At 37.2% G+C, this 17247-nt stretch overlaps 1 protein-coding gene across 1 annotated transcript; it reads right to left on the minus strand.

The window, feature by feature from the left end:
• Positions 1 to 5076: 5076 nt before the first annotated feature.
• On the minus strand, positions 5077 to 16552 carry pax1b (paired box 1b). Its single transcript, XM_067572156.1, has 5 exons — positions 16514 to 16552; positions 13665 to 14240; positions 10274 to 10404; positions 9451 to 9685; positions 5077 to 5658 (listed from the first exon to the last, which is right to left on the minus strand). Exons 1-5 carry the CDS (start codon positions 16515 to 16517, stop codon positions 5588 to 5590), a joined length of 1017 nt encoding a protein of 338 aa, XP_067428257.1. The 5' UTR covers positions 16518 to 16552; the 3' UTR covers positions 5077 to 5587.
• Positions 16553 to 17247: the final 695 nt, after the last annotated feature.

Consider the following 17247-nt stretch of genomic DNA (forward strand, 5'->3'; position numbering starts at 1 on the left):
GACTGATGGAAGAAAACCCTCTTTGAGAAAATATACTAACATGCAGAAGCTAGTGGAACAAAAGCTAGCAAGAAGAAACTCATTTCTCGATTTACGTCACAACGGTCTTTGCCTACCTGCTGCAGAAAAATATTTTACTCACTTTCCGTGCATGGATGTGATTATTTTCATTCTAAAGCCATCATGCTCACTTAACAAAATTTCATGACATCAGGCAAACCTCTGATGGTGATCTCAAGTTGCGCTATCACCAGCCGCCATCAGCAACACAAAAACACAAAGATGAGTGTGACAAGAGGAAAGTGTTATCGGGCAAAAACCTGGGTGGTAGCGGTAAACTATGTTGTGGGAGTGTTTGTGGTTAAAGATGGAATGGCTGAAAGGGTGTGTGGCAGCGTGGAAGACATTCAGATAGTTAAGATGGTATTTGTGATTGCTCATACAACGTGAACCAGCTCTATCCTCCCTCTCAGCTTTGTTACGTCTGTCTGTCAGCGCCCTGCTGAACAAGCAGCTATTCATTAGAGATGCTATCAGATGGCGAAAGGCGCTGGGTTTTTTCAGATAAAGAGATGAGATCGGTGGGAACCATCTCTAATCTGACTCTGTGTGTTCGTGTTTTTGTACAGAGTAAGAACGTCACCGTTATCAGACCAACATTACATGTCTGTTTATGCATGTCTTGCCAAGTCTTTCTGGCCCTTTAAACTTTGTCACGCCATTTTCATTCTGTTGCTCTCCACTGTGACAGTAGTAAAACTCAAACAAGGTACTGTAATCAAATTTACCTTTCATTTTGAATTACCTTAAAATGATCTAATGTTTTGTAACAGGTTTTACACCGGCCTCCCATCAGTGTGCTATGTGGCTACTATTATATATAGATATTATAATAAAAGAAAATGTACCGACATTGATATATATCTTAACTGGCCTTTTATTCCAAAAGTTGTAAAGGAAGCAAGGGAAGTACATTTAATAAAGCCCTAGAGGGTGTGAGTGGATGAGCCCGGTAAAAGGGTAACCGCCTGTACGGGACGCTCTAATAAGTAAAGCGAACATACCGGCAAGGCAGCAGGGATCATTTCATTGGTCAACACTGCGCCTGGCCTTCAATTGGTTGGGGAATTTTGACAGGGTTGTTGCACAAATAATCTGAGAGCAGAGCAGAAATCTGAGAGCAGACGTTTTACAAGCAGCCTGAGTGCGAGGAGAAGGGTTGAAGCTGGAGCAGGAAATCTGTTCAAGCAACAATATATCTGAGTACAAGTATACAGTTTGAGCAGAAGCAGAGCAAATCTAAGTGCAAGCAGAGACTATTTGAGTCCAAGGGCAGGGTTTGAGGGAAAGAATTACAAAATCTGAACGTGAATAAATCATGCTCTCAACTTGAAAGACCACGCTCTTGAATAAAGATAGGAAAAAAGCCCCATAGACCTTCCCATCTCTATTTGTAACGCTCTGAATGCCCACTAAAAATTAAAGCTTTAACTATAAAACGTATCAGTGTCTAGACCATTAAAAATGTCCTTTAAAATGATTTTAAAAAGTAGAAACCCTGTAGTGTTATTGGCATTTACAACAAGTCAAAGTTTCCACAGAGCACAACCATGGTGCAATGCAGTAGTGCAGTGCTCTTGTTTGTAAGACAAACGCATCTTCCATGCACTCAGAAAAGCATAGTCTCTGTTTGACAAGTTAAGCCGTCATAATTGATACCTGATGCTCAAAGGGTTGCAACACAACAGTTGTTATTGTGCAGTAATTAGCCAGGGATGGGCTTTGTGCAAGGATATGGTACACTGGCAAAGACTGCAGCTAGGCGTCAGACAGAACCACACAGCGTTTAGTCACGAATCTGTGTCAGGTGTTAACAATACAAGATTCAACTGTAATTAATAGCTATAGACATGATGTCAGTGATCATGAACGATATATCATACTTAGGCACACATCATGTGCCTGTCTTTTGAAGATCTTCCACTGACTTTATTCCTGTAAGTGATCCACCCTAAATCTATCTTTTGAGTGAACACTTACTTTATTGTTTCTTGTTCTCTTTTTCTTTCTGTGCCAATATTGATGTGAAGCACTTTGTAATCTGTGTTTAAAAAGGTGCTTTATAAATAAAGTTTTATTTGCTTACTTACCTTTCTAAATTTAGTTAGTAGTTTTTTATTTTATGTCAGTTACAATTGATTCCAATGGTAACTAGTTTTCACAGTGGAAAAAGAAACAAATTGGTCCATATGAATCTATCAAACTGCTGTCTATCTGTGTGCTCAGTTAAGTATGTTGAAACACTCATGTTTCCACCAAAATATGGCTAAATATTTCTCTCAATCCAGCATGTAATCCTATAGCTGATATGGATACAGTACATCAAGTAAGAAATGAGAAGATGGCTTGAAGAAGAAGAGTTTTGTTTTTGTTGTTTTCCCTCCAATCATGCACATATATTTATTACTATTTCTATTTTATTTAAACTCTTTTCAATGCACATTTCACTGTGATTGTACCTTATATGATTACATGTGACAAATAAAATTGATTGATTGATTGATTGATTGATTACTGGTAGCTTTGTCCTGCTAATATTACGTTAGCCTCCTGTCATGCTGGATAACCAAGAATTTACCATACTGTTATTACCGGTTTAGTACTGGTTGCCTGTTAGCTGATGTTGAATGTCCAACAGTTTAGCCCTGTGTTAGTTTTGTTTTAGCCAGATGCTGGATTGTTAGCAATTTAGTCTCACTAATGTTATCTTTGTGACTTGTTAGCTAATTTGACATTAGATTGGCCTTGTTAGCAGTTATTGAATTGTTGGTAACTTAGTCCTGCTAGTGTTATGTTGGCTTCAGGCCCCACTACACAATAAGTGTTAGGGTGCAGTTGGCCAGATTCAGACAATTTTCTTTTAAGTAAAAAATTTCACTGATTGGTAGGGTGTGTTTGTTTTGTCATTGGACCAAAGAGGTTAGTACATCTTTCACGGGAGATGTTTGGCTTAAAATTAACTGTCCTTCAAATGGTTGTCACAAAAATAGCAAAACACGGACGCAGATCTTATCCTCACAGCATACTTGTAACCCTGTCTGACTCTATACAGACTCTAAGTGTTTGAAGTTTTTAAGATATGTGTCAAACGCCACCGATGATAATCTTTTGATCTTCAGTCGACCACATCATCTCATTATTTATGTTCTCTCATGTTCCTGCAGGACAGAAAGAGCAGTGCGTCAGAGGTGACTTCGAATGGAAGGTTAGTCTAGTAAGACTATCAGAAAATATTCTACATTATGACAAAACGGAGTAAAAGGTTGAGGCAGAAGTGACTAAAGCTGGATGTCTGTCAGACAGAAAACTGCTGAATCATTGAGCAAGACAAAGCAGATAATAGAAAAGAGAATGAGGTCTTAACTGGCTTCCTAAGTGACTCAAACACTTCCTAAAGGGACAGTTTTAAACAATGACCAGATGTTTGCTCTGTCTGTCTCTGTTTCAGCTCGACTCAGATTGTTCAGGTATTAATGGACAGCCTCTGTTTGCTTTGAGCTGTTTGCTCATGGATCATCTTACACCTTTTCTTAACCTGCAGGAAGCGTCTCCTGATCTGCAGAGGCAACAGCTAATGAGTCTGAAATTTAAGTTGGTTTTCCAGGTCCAGGATCTCAGACGGACTCACTGAATATCTGTTGTAACACAAATATCTTCTATATGCAACTAGACTGTCAAGAATCTTTGTAGTTACACATTCAAACAAACAAACTCAGTGTAAAATTGTCACGTTCCTTTGTAATAATACATGTTAAACATGTACATGTAATAATTATTTAATGTGAAAAAAATCATGTTATAGGCACATGTAGTTTTAGGATATTTTCACATGTGAAATATAATATTTGATGTGAAATATAATCCCATGGGAAATATAATATTACATATCACATATAAAAATATAATTTTCTCATGCTTTTTTGTGTAGGATTGATTACAGTTTGGTTACAATAAGTTTTTTGTTGGGTACTACTTTGTCCAGCTGATACTACAATAAGCTGATGGATGGAAAGACAGACCCAAAAGAAATAAAATCACCATGATCAATTATTGCAATAGTTGTATGTCACTATTATCCATACAATTTACTTTGTTTGAGGTAGTTTAATTTGCATAAACCCATAAAGTTAATGTAGCTGTCGACATTAACTTGTGTTAGATTCATTCTGAACAGCAGGCTAGCAAAATTGATTTGTTATCAGTCAACCCTGTCCAGGAAGAACACTGATACTGGACAATTCTGTCAAGAATTATGTTCAGTGTTCGAATAACACGTACACACACATAATCACAAATGATTGTTTGTATATTTCTGTTTGTGTACAGATTAAACAAACAAGAATGAATGTTCATTAGTGAGCTTTAAAGGTGCTGGCGGGCACTTTTTTGAACTCTGGAGAGAGCCAGGCTAGTTGTTTCCTCCTGCTTCCAGTGTTTATGCTAAGCTAAGCTAACCATTTCCAAGCTCAAGCCTCATTCTCCACACATGAGAGTGGAATCAATTGTCTCATCTAACTCTTGGCAAAAAGGTGAATAAGTATATTTCCTAAAATGTTGAATAATTCCTTTATGATTAGGGAAAGAGTGAGGATCAGGTAAAACAAAAAAGAGCATCTACCTCACCTGACCTACTTCCTGCAATGACATTGAAGGTTGGCACTGGATGAAAATGTTGTGTTGCTGATTTGTCCAATGTGAATGTAATTCCTATGGATACTGACCTGTATAGGCTGTGCTTAAAATACTCTTAACTTTCTTATATCACTGTGTACATTTATTGCTGTAAATGTAAATTGTTTTTTGCTTTTATCCATCAATTGATGTTTAAATGCTCTAATTGCTCAGACAGTCTGATTTGTTGGACACCAAATATAAATCCTGTAACATCTGTGTATGATACATATACATATGTACACAATCCTTTACAAACTCTGATTGTTTAACAAATGAAGTTTATGTTAAAAAGACATCTTTATTATTATCATTATTACTATATTTGACCATCTGTTGTGCTATTCTACTCTGCTCTGACATCTGGAAAACCTTTGCTCTTAATGCCGTCATTACCACTGAGATGCATTTTCTATTGCATGTCTTTATTAAGCACATTTATAGAAAAATATACAGCTTTGCCAGTATATTTTACAAGATGATACAATTCCAATGCAATTGATATGTTCCCTTTCATGATAAAAATGCAGAAAAAGTTGGAGTTTGTTGAAACACAAGTTCAGGGTGAAAAAACAGTCAGTTTTGTTTTTAAAGGGGAAAAAATTACAATTTCTGGATGTATTTGGTATATTTTTCCTTCACCTCTTCTCTGCATGCTGCTCATTCTGCAAAATGTTGTAAATCACTAAATAAAGTCCTGGAAGGGGCAGATCATAGGAGATTGAGACTGAGTTTCCCTCAGGTCTTAAGCTCCAGTTTGGAGCAGTAAAAGTCACTTTGTCTCGACTCTCCTCAGAAATAAAAACCTGATAGTCTTTCAGCATCACATCACGTCATCTGTGGCTCCTCTGTGTCATCACGAGGCTGTAGACAATCTGTGAGCTGCATGATGGTGTTTGTTCAGGAGACTTTGACTTTTCCTGTCTTCTGCAGAAAAAAACAAACCAATAAAAAATCATTTATCATGCCATGTCAGCATCATTTCATGACAAGACTTAATGGCTGCAAATAAATAGTGAAAAACTAGGCATGCCCTAGTAGCCTACTGATGAAGAAGCTTGCCACGTGTCTGCAATGTCTGCGGTTTGATTCATTTGTTGGGACATTTGTTGCATGTCTTACCCTGTCTCTCTCTCCCCTTGTTTCCTGTCATCTTTCAACTGTCACTATCTAATAAAAGGCATAAAATGCCTCCAATATATATATATATATATATATATATATATATATATATATATATATATATACATATACACACACACACACACACACATATATATTAAAAGTTCATAATCAAACAATTGCTGTTTTATTCTGTTTATAATTTTGGATATTGGATGTTTCATCTCTGTGATACAGCTCTCTTAAACTGGCTCTAATCAATATTTTTGTATTAACAATGGATCAAATGATGTGTAAAGTGAAAGATGTCATTCATGGATATGAAAACAAAGAGAACTGTCACCTGACTCTGCTGGTTTTTTTCCCAGCAGCAGGCAGCTGTTTTCAGAGAAAAAGCTCTAAACTCACATTAAGCCATGTTAAGATGGAAAACTGCAGTGCATGAAAATAGTACAAGGGGCTCCGGTGGTGGGGGAATGTTGTTTGAGGTACCAGTGAGACAATGAAATATGATCCAGGGAGGTGAGTTGGAGTTACAGATTAATTGCATTTAAACCTGCAGTGTGGTTCTTTTGTCTTCCCCTTCTGGCAGTGAGAGTAATTACACAAACACTGTCAACATGTGCTTACGTCATAGGGTCCATAGTAGCCTATCCCGCCGCTACTGTTGCAGCTGGAAAACGTTGGATAAATTGTTTTGAGGGTCACGCAATCCCTGCGAAACGACTCGTTTCACTTTCAGAATTTGATCCATTCAGCCTGATAATATTTGGAAAGTCTAGAGGAACCACACAATTAAATTATTTTATCCCAACGTGGGAATGTCACCATAGACACCAGATTTAAAAACTCTGTATACTGCGAAGTACAGAGAGATTTACCTGGCAGTGATAGGCTTAATCAGCATGGTGTGAGCTCATTTGGCAAGGACTTGAATGTAACGGACGTTCATTTACATATAAAAATTCCACACTCCAGCTTTAAGAAATTATCAGAAGCCAAAACACTGCAAAGCGGTTTGTAATACTCACAGACTGGATTTTACAACTCTGGAAAGTTATCACAGCAGCAACTGTTTAATGAGGTAAACAGTTGAATACAGAATTCACGTTACAAAGTAATCCACCAGGAATTTGCGCTTGCATGTATGTGATTGGCCAGCGCAGCACTGGATGACGTTGGGTTGTGCTGCGGCAAAACTTGAGCCCAGTTCAACTTTTTGCTGGAGCTGAGCTCTGCTAAGCCGTGTGCAGTGGCACCCCCGCTGTGTGAATGCACTGCCCCCATTCAAATGAATGGAAGGGCTGTGTTTTTCATGCACTGCTGTAGCTGGTGATGAAAGTGGCACATTTAGCAGTTAAAGACTCAGATATTTTTTCTACAGAGTTGGTGGAGACCAAACCAGAGCTAAAAGAGAGTGAATATTGGACTTACATTCACCAGGTGGATAGAAACATGACTGAAATTGAATGATAATGTTGCTCCATAACTGCTGGATATGAAAATAATAACTGTTTGCTAGCATGTTCACCATAACAACTTCATAAGGTTATGACATGACATTGTTTTCACAGCTTGTTGCGCTTCCTCAGTGCAGCCAAAAAATCAATTAATGCAGTTTTGAAAGATTTGAAAGATGGTTTGATCTCATGATAATATGTAACCTTGAACTCTAGCCTACATGGTGAATGTTTGTTTGGTGCAGGACAACATGTATGTTCATGTCTGTAAGTTAGATAAGAGGGAGACTTTAGCAGAAAACCTAAGATGGCTCTGTGGCTCTTGTGTTGTGTAACAGGATGCTATCAGGCTCAGTGTGACCGTCTGCTCTGCCTATGATAGAACAACATGTTAGTACTTTATGCAAAGATTTGATTTTCTGTATCGAAATAAGGACTCCAGCAATGTAAGCGGATAAGGAGGATAGGAGGGACCAATGAAAAATATAAATTCCTCCCTTTTGGTATTGGCTAAACACACTTGGTTTAATGTCGTCACTTGATGTACACGCATTTCATGTATTTTTTTTTTTTTTTTTAATTATTTTATGTATCTTTTATGTACCTTTTCTGTGTGCTTAACTCTCTGTGTGTTCTGTGTTTTACATGGCTGCAAGACAAATTTCCCCTCAGGGACAATAAATTTTAAGTTGAAGACAAGCGATTTACAGAGCAGATGTGTATGCTGTAGCAGAAAAAAAAAACATATATATAACAATATAATTTCAGTTGGACTTTAAATTAGCATTGAAGTACAAAATGTATGTTTTGTGGTGATATTATGAGGAATTTTTAAAAAGAAACAAACATTAATGTGTGATTAGTTCATTATAAACTCAATCTCTCACACATGGTAAGTCCATATAGAGACATAAAAACACTCTTGGATAGAGGCTCCTGTAGCCTCTATGGATTTGGACCCTTTGGAGTGAAACAACTTTGTCATATGTGAAGTTAAGTCTATTTTATTTATATAGCGCCAAATCACAACAGAAGTTGTCTCAGGGCACATTTCACATAGAGCAGGTCTAGACCGTACTCTTTAATCTACAGAGACCCAGCATTCCCCTATGAGCAAGCACTTGGCAACAGTGGCAAGGAAAAACCCTTTAACGGGAAGAAACCTCGAGCAGACCCGGGCTCTAGGTGGGCGGCCATCTGCCTCAACTGGTTGGGTTGAGAGACAAAGAGGGAGGGGCGGAGGGGAGATGACATGATGTTTGTTGAGCTTTTTAAAGGACTGGTTTTGTTGGCTGTTGATTTCTGTCTGCTGTTTGTTTTTAACGGCTGCAATGAGGCTTGAGGCTGCTGGTTTGAGATCAGATTTGTGATCATTATCTCCAACTTTTCCAGTTAAAATTGTAGCTTCAGGTCAGAGGTGTGCATGAGTTTTGTTCAATAGTATGAAAAAAACTTAAACTTAATCATTTAGATTTATTCTTTGATACAAACCTTTAGTTAAACAACCAGAAACCATTAAAGTTAAATTAATAACATATACAAATTAATTTTCTATTGTTTTAAGGAAACATGTCATTTTTGTCGGCCTGGTTTCAGGCTCGTTTTTACCAAACACACACAGTTTACACAGCAGATATGGTGCAATATATCATCTGTATGTATATACTTGTACAAAGTCCTAACTACATTTTTCCTATCAAAACCAGGAGCTGTTTCTGCTGTGTAATTTGGGACCATTTTTATCTCAACAGGACCAACCCTGTCTCTGAAAAACACACACATTAGTGGTTCTTCAGCACAAAAACACAGCGTCTAGCAGAAAATAAAGCCCCTCAGATGTGTTTTTATAGCATAAAACACAGGATGGAAAAACTGTGGCTTTCTAGAAAACAGTTTCTTAGATTTATAATTTTCAGCCGGCCCACAAAGTCAACTTTCCCTTCAGCTTCTATCCTCCAAAAGAGCTGACATATAACTGTAAATGTCAACAGAAAATTTGTGGATAAATGCCCCATTTGCACCCACAATTTCTGTATATACAGTGTCAATAAGAATATAATTTTCATTCAAACATTTAGGGTCTAATAGTACTGGAACAAATCAGATGTTACACTATAAAAGCATGTGTGAGTCTCACCTTCTCTCTGTGAAAGTTTGAAAGATGTAGCATTGTGGAAATCTGCAGCCTCCAGTGGTGGTGCAGGGCCAGGATGAACCAGACTGGGAGTCAAACTGGGATTCATACTGGAGGACTGATGCTGCCAGTGGTGTCCAGGGATCATGTAGTTGGCTGCCGGACCTCCATACACACCGTACTGGTTCGGCGGAGAATACGCGCAAGCTGAGACGTAACCAGACAGACTGGATGAAGACTGAGGAAAAGAAAGAAAAATAAAGAAACATGAGAAAACAAGGACAGCTTGTATCTTTTTAAAGCAACTCATTTGCTTAACAGAAAAACACAGGAATACATTTTATGACAAGGGTTTTCCTGCTTCTAGTGTTGCAGAAATATACAGTTTTTTTCTTAACCACACGTACTGGTGTGGACAACCATTGACGAAGCACATTTCTTAGCCTACATCCTATCTTAGACCTTAACTTTAACCTTATTCTAACATTAACACTAAAGTCTTAACCCACAAATAGACGGTAATGTCGCCATTTTCCAAAAATGCCTATTTTTTAATTCCTAATTTGCATAATGTTCTTTCTTTCCAAAATTAAACCCAGTCCTCACTTTCCAAAAATGTGCTCACCTCAAAAAATGTCCCCACTTTTCAAAAATGTCCACCACAGCCACTGAAAATACTTGCCTCTGATAAGTCAACAGCTTAATTGCTGTTGAACTGTTGGCCTAAAGTATATTGAGCTGCAGGTGTGTATTTTCCAAAACCTGAAACTCAAATTTGTGAAGAATTCCAGCAATTTTACAATTTTATAATGATTATTTTATTTACCTGTTGTGGGTATTTGAGGTCTGGCTCGTTGTTGGTTTTGTCCACTCCATTGACTCCGGAGGGAAACGGTCTGCCGCTCATACTGGTCCAGTCGTCCACTTTAGCTGAATGTCCATCAGATCCAGACAGAGCTTCAAATAAACAAATTAACACTGAATTAAAAATATTTTAACATTTTTGTCTCTGTGTGGAAACTCATATCAGCAGTTCTTGAGCAATTTTAGTCCACCTTAAAAGATCAGTTTGTGTCATATTCAGTTAAATTTAATCCAGTTAGAAGAGCAACAAAGTGTTTTTTAAGGAGAGAAATGACACCTTAAGAGTCAGTGACCATAAGATTTCACTAGTATGAAGAAAAGTCCAGAAAATTCTCAACGAATAAATATTAAAAATAATGAAACTCTCTAACCCGTTGTCAGATTTTCTCACTTCTGTTTACAAAAGTCAAACACAAAATACCTTGCTATAAAACAGGCTCTGGTGTTCTGCAGGGCAGACGACAGTTTTATTATTTACAGATGTTTTTTGACTTTGTTTTATTTCTTCCATATCTGCTTAATCGAAGCAGTTATTTTGTCAAAGTGCTGAACAGCTAAAAAAGATTCACAATGTTTGTCAGTCGCACCTTAGAGCTTTTCACCCACTGACTTAACTTATCTTTAGTCTTAAAGTTGTTGATGGATTCTGTTAGCTGTTGATTCTTTCAACACTGACGCTATTTTGCCAGTGAAGCTGCCGTATATATCATTTATATTTTTGAAAAGTAATATTGTCAAGGTATCTGAGGTCACCATCTCAGTGTTTTTCTGTGAATTTGGAGGTTTTGGCAACTTCAGGAAACTTTACATTTAACGCTTAGAAGACTAAACACTGGTTATTTTTATAGGCTAGATGGTTCCACTATCTTAAGACTTGATTACATTTGAGTATTGTTGCACCAACACAGATGCTATTTTGAGATTTAAACAAATTGAGAGCTTCAAAATTATAAACAAAAATATCACATCTGGCTGCATTATTACATCAATTTGAAATGTCTAAATTCTCACTTAAACACATTTCGTAAGTGTAAATAAAGTTCTGTTGGACTGACTTATAATGAATTTTCTTCAGAGGAGAATTATAACTGTTGACTTTAAAAAGATAAATTGGTGCTGTTTGAAGTGGATGATTTTATGGACTTCTACATTCTGTATATTATTAACTTTCTTTTTATTTTTGAGTAAATATGTCCTCACCAGGACAAGATCTCAAACCAAAAACAAACTTCAGCATATTCAAAACCACTTTTAGTATCTATCTAGATATGCTGAAACTTCTTCAGAATTGCAAGGCCATAAAAACTTTGAAAAACTGTCTCTAAAACTGTCTCGTATTAGCTCAACCCTTGAGCAAAAGCATAATTTCCTCCCTCTTTCATGCTTGTTTTTCCTACTATCCTGGATGTCTTGTTTTCTCTTCATCATTGTTGTAGGCTTTGTTTTCTTAATGATTCAAAAAAAACATAAAAAATAAATGAAGTTCTGTAGGTTTGAACAATGTAAAGATGAAGCTAGAGACGGTGGATCCATCAGGGGTTTTCAGGGTTAAATGAATCAGTTCCCGAGAAGGAACAAGAAGTTCTGGATCGAGTTTAAACACAAAAGGTTTGAGTGAAACCAGAGATGAATCAAAGATGACAGAATGAAGGCATGAATGACTGTCTTCAGATGTGAACAAGACTAAAAAACAAAAACAGCAGTTGAATATCACCACAGGATTTCTGAAAAATTTGGGACCAGAGGCAATTCAAAGTGGCATGAGTGCATTCAAACAACATGTAAAAACACAGCGAAGAGGAAAATGAAATCAATCAAATAATAACTAAGATTTATAGTATAATATACGATTTTTTTAAACTCACAGTGTAGCTAACCGACCGTTTTGGGACTGAAAACTTTATCTGCTGATTATCTCATCATCTGGCTTATTTTGCATAGTATAGTAGTTATAGTAGATTTTTAAACAAGGTGTGTTTTTTATCTTCTGTAGTATCAGTTTGCAATCATGCTGACTTGGTAGAAAACGCTCAGTCCTGTTATAGCCGACAGTGATGCAACAAATAATCATCTGGAGAGAGAGAAGAAAAAGTAAATATGCGATGAGGGGGGTAAATTCCCACATTATAACCTAAAAATGTCAGTTTGCCAGTCATTATTGCAGTTTATCATTCTTTTAAATACATATTTAAGTCTTTGATCAGTATATTTAAAGAGGAAAGTCTGAGTCTTTAAAAAGAAAGTCATCAAGTTTTCATTTAAATCTGCAGATATTTCAATGGTATTAACTCAAATATCAGCATGAGTCATCCCACACTTTTTGGTGGAGTATTATCAATTAATCTGATCAGTATATTTTCCTGGACAGCAAAAGTAAGAATGTTGAACAGTCTTCTTTGATAAAAGTCTTTAATATAAGGACTCAAGCTAAAAATCAGTTTATCCCAGTGCTCCTCAATATGAATACATGTCCACATAGGTTTCTATCATTTTAGGTCACGTTCTCTGTGTTTTTCTGGGAAACTGGAGGTTTTAGCAACTTTAGGAAACTTTACAATCCACACTTAAAAGCCTACACATGATGAGTATTTTGAAATGCTGATTCCTCTTTAGACGTGATAAAATTTTACTAATTTTGCATTAACATAAATAATAAATAAATACATGATGCATTATTTCCCAATCAGAATTTTATTCCTGACATTGTGAAGAAGGCTTAAATCTAAAAAGGTTTAAAGAGAAGACTAAATCTGCATGCTTTCGACCAGACAAATTATTAAATAAATCAAATATGAAAATATACCATTTAAAAAAGGTACAGATTTTCTTGTAGGTGATGCAGAATTTCTAAACTCCTGGCTACAGCCCCGTTTTAAAGAAATCTTCTCAGTCATAGTATTAGCTTGTAATATTATTTATTTTATGGCATTTATGTAAAAACTCACCTGAAACATGTCTGTAAACAGAATAATATGCTTCTGTTTCTGTTTCAACCACCGGTGGCTGCAATTTTACAAAGTCACTTTATTTTCGCAAACACTTCACAAAACTTTATTTTAATTTCTTAAGAGAGGGATCATAAAGTTTACAAAAATATCCAATATGTAAGGCTGAATTTTGGAGAAATTTGATTAGATACGACATCAGAAGATGCAATATATGCAATTTGATTTTCTGTTTGATTTATTTGCCATAAAAACACGTAGTTTGGGGTTTAAATATTTGATTGCAAACATCATATAGTTTATATGCAAATACATAATGAGGGAAAAGTTTTGTTTTCAGTAAAACTTTTGGATATTTGAGGGTGAAAATCAGAAGTTTTGAAGTGTTATTAAATAGTTGCCACCAACCTGCCGGGTCCATGAAGGCTCGGATGCCCAGGATGTTGTGCCAGCTCCGCGGCAGACCGACGTGCCCGGTGGGTACGGATCCGGTCCTGGTCCCGGTGGGGGAGTAGGGGTAGACGTGTCCGTATGGGGGCAGCTGAGCCGGAGCCGGCTTGCTGCTCTCATGTTGACCCGGCTGAGAAACAGTCCCGATCTTATTCCTGAGGATCCGGCTGATGGAGCTGACGGACGGCACGTTGTACTTGTCACACACCCCGTCCGTCAGCAGCCGGTCCCGGATCTCCCAGGCGAAAATACCCGGGTCCCCTTGCTTGTATTCCTGGATGCTTCTGACCACGGCGGGGGTGGTGACGCGCGGCTTGCTGCCACCGATGGCTCCTGGCAGGATGGAGCCCGTCTCGTTGTAGCGGGCCAGAATCTTGGACACGCAGCCATGAGAGACGCGCAGCTGTCGGCTGATGTCGCAGGGCCGCATGCCGAGCTGCGCTAGCTCCACGATCCGCAGCCGCAGCGGGGCGGGCAGCGGCCGGCCGTTCACAAACACCCCGCCGAGCTGGTTCACCTCCCCGTAGCTCTGCTCTGCACACACGGGAGTCATTTATCAACCAGCTTCTTACTGATTTTCATAGGCCTATATTTGATTTTAGTGCAATTATCGATCTTTAAGAAGTCAAAAAGGACTTCTAATGTGATCCACAATCCAACAATTTTTAGGGCCTACTTAACGTGAAATAAAACTGAGAAAAGAGGTTACTTTTTGGAGAAGTATCAAATGTTTCTATTTGATAAATTCTAGAAATTGTTAAAAAAAAATTAATTAATTAAAAGGAGAAGAAGAATGCGATGAGATACAGATTAGGGTTTCTTTACATTTAATGCACAATAATGAAATTAAATCAGCAGCAGTTCTTGTTTCTATGCATAGATGACGTAAGAATGAGCTAGATATATATAATATAATACAATAATTATTAAAAATAATATATTCAGCTCGGAGACTAAATATATATGAGGCCTGGGATTTGTGTAACTAAACGTCTTTGTGCGGACAGTATATGTATTATTGTTATTGTTAAATTGTGTTTGCTGCTGTTATTTTTAATTAAATTAGTACCCAGCTAGAGTTGCAAAAGTTTTAATATTTTTGTTATTTCAGGATGGATTCTGGCATCAGTTTTATAACAGAGAAGTAAAATAGACATACAAATAAAAACATTTTTAATCATGATAATGCTAATAATATTAATTGTGTAAACTATCTGGCTATCATCATTGGCAACAAGGCAGATAACTGTCATCGAAGACCCAATTAGTGTTTGTTTTGACCATTTCAATTACAGGTTTGAAGACTTTGACTTAAAGAACGAACATTTGCTTTTTTTTTTGTTTGTTTTTGTTGTTGTTTTTCATCTGATTATAGCTGAAAAACCTTGGCCTGTAAACAAACATTACTCATGTACACAAACCTTTAACAGCATCAGAAAACATGAATAAATCAGATTTTATTTAAGACCTGTCAATCAATTTGGGAGCTTCAGACTGCAATCTTGTATTTTTAATTTTGGTGGTAGTGTGACCATTTAACTTCAGAGACTCTTATGAATAACCTAATTATAACTTTAATCTTTTAAAAATTAATTAGTTCAACAGTAGCTACTTATAACAGTACTTAAGATAATAATAATCTTAAACCACTAAAACAATCATTATCACATCGCTTAAAATACAAAAGAAACAGAGTGTGATATTATCTCCTTTCACGACTTTTACTTAATTCAAACACTGAAGTAAAGTTCAGACATTATAACAAGAAGTGAGAAGCTTTTCGTGAAAAATCTGAACTGAAATTAAATCAAATTAAATTAAATCAAATTAAAATTAAAATCAGTTGTGTCTGAGCATTTGCTGTCTTTGCCCCTAAACACTGGACTAGTTTACCTCAAAACCTTATATTCCCTCGCTTTTTTTCAACTGCTGTTTTTCTGTTCTGTCCTAGTTGTTTGATATTTAACATGCTCTCTATAAATAAATCTTTACTTAAGAGACTTGCAGGGCAACAGCAGAAGACATTTTGTTTTCCCATGAGACATTTTTGATTTTAGACAAACAACAAACTACATGATGATAAGTTTCATCTTGTCCTCCTGAATCCAAAACAGGTGAGAGTTCATGTGTCTCTGCTCATTTAAAACATGTTTATCCTCTATAAAGAAATTCCAGAACAGCAATATGCAGCATTTCCTCTTTGTTTTTACTCAACTAATGTCCTAAAATAAAGGTTTAATAGCTGAATTTTGTTACTAAGCATCATCTGAGTTGAATGCAGCTGCATCTCATTTCCTGCATGTAGCTAACCTTATAATTTTTACTCTCACTTTACTTCTCAACAGAGAATAAACAAAATTCACAAACAGCACTGATTGATGCAATTATTGTTTGATCAAGTAGCTTTTATGTTGCATTCAGTATCATTTCACTAATCTGACTAATGTGAACTCCATTTTCTTCAAGAGGGTAATATTTTATGCAAACACCCTATTAGAAAGATTAATCTACAGAAACCAAAGTTTAAAAATATGGTGTATATTCATTTTATATCAGCTCATGTTTGATATCTCTGTCTTTTATTATCTTCATTTTAATTCCTGCTGCTACTTTTGTCTCAAAGGACTTAAAACTTGCAGCAAACATGCAACTTTCCCAAAAGAAAACATCCAAAATTGGAGAGTAAATTTACTTTTAGCCTGACATTAATCCTCTCTCTCTCTCTCTCTCTCTCTCTCTCTGTGTGTGTGTGTGTGTGTCACCCTCAGCCTCAGTTTGTAAAAGTTGAACAGTTTTCATCTCCTCACCCATCAGCTGCTGTCCACAGCGTCTCAGCGTCTCGCTACTCCACCATCCAACAATGCTCCGACTGCAGCCTGCAGCTCCCTGAACCATCTCCTCCTCCTCCTCCTCCTCTTTCTCCTCCTACCCTCCTCCTCTGGGTGGACGTCATGTTTCCTGTTTGCAGAGCAGGAGGATCATTTGGCGTCATTCAGCACCCAGAGGAACGAGGGCTCCTGAAGGGCTCTTTGGCGAATTTAAAGGATAGGTCTTTTTTTCCCCCCCAAGTCTGTCTTAATACAATACATACATGTCATTATGTATGTGGAAATGGGTCTTGATTACTGTAACAATTCCTACTTTCCACATTGGCCCTGAAGCTGTTCTCTCTGAACGAGACTACACTATAAGAACTAAGGGACGGGATGAAACCCTGTCACATTTTTAATGCTCAGAGAAATGCAACATTATCTTCCCCCAGGTTTGGAGGACGGGACCAGATGAATCAACTGTTTGTTGTTTGTGAGTATTGCGGAAAAAAAAACAGCACTGAGCAAGACAGCCTTAGTGACATCTACAAAACCCATGCCCTCTCAAAGACTGACACCCTGTTCAGTGAGCTTCAGCCTCTCCCATCAGGCCGATGTCTTCAGCTCCCAGCTGCAAAAGTAACAGAGCGAGGAATTCCTTCATCCCATCAGCCATCACACTCTATAACACACAGCAGCACAAGGAGGGTGGGTGTGTATGTCTTGCACAT

This window comes from Thunnus thynnus, chromosome 18 (assembly GCF_963924715.1).
Source record: "Thunnus thynnus chromosome 18, fThuThy2.1, whole genome shotgun sequence".
Taxonomy (NCBI): domain Eukaryota; kingdom Metazoa; phylum Chordata; class Actinopteri; order Scombriformes; family Scombridae; genus Thunnus; species Thunnus thynnus.

What these genes read in the sequence shown, in the direction of transcription:
- pax1b (XM_067572156.1), bottom strand. An exon ending in AGCCTTCATGGACCCGGCAG is followed by an intron (nt 10,405 to 13,664) that starts GTTGGTGGCAAC and finishes GTTTATTTGAAG; the next exon opens with CTCTGTCTGGATCTGATGGA. An exon ending in ACCTCAAATACCCACAACAG is followed by an intron (nt 9,686 to 10,273) that starts GTAAATAAAATA and finishes TCTTTTCCTCAG; the next exon opens with TCTTCATCCAGTCTGTCTGG.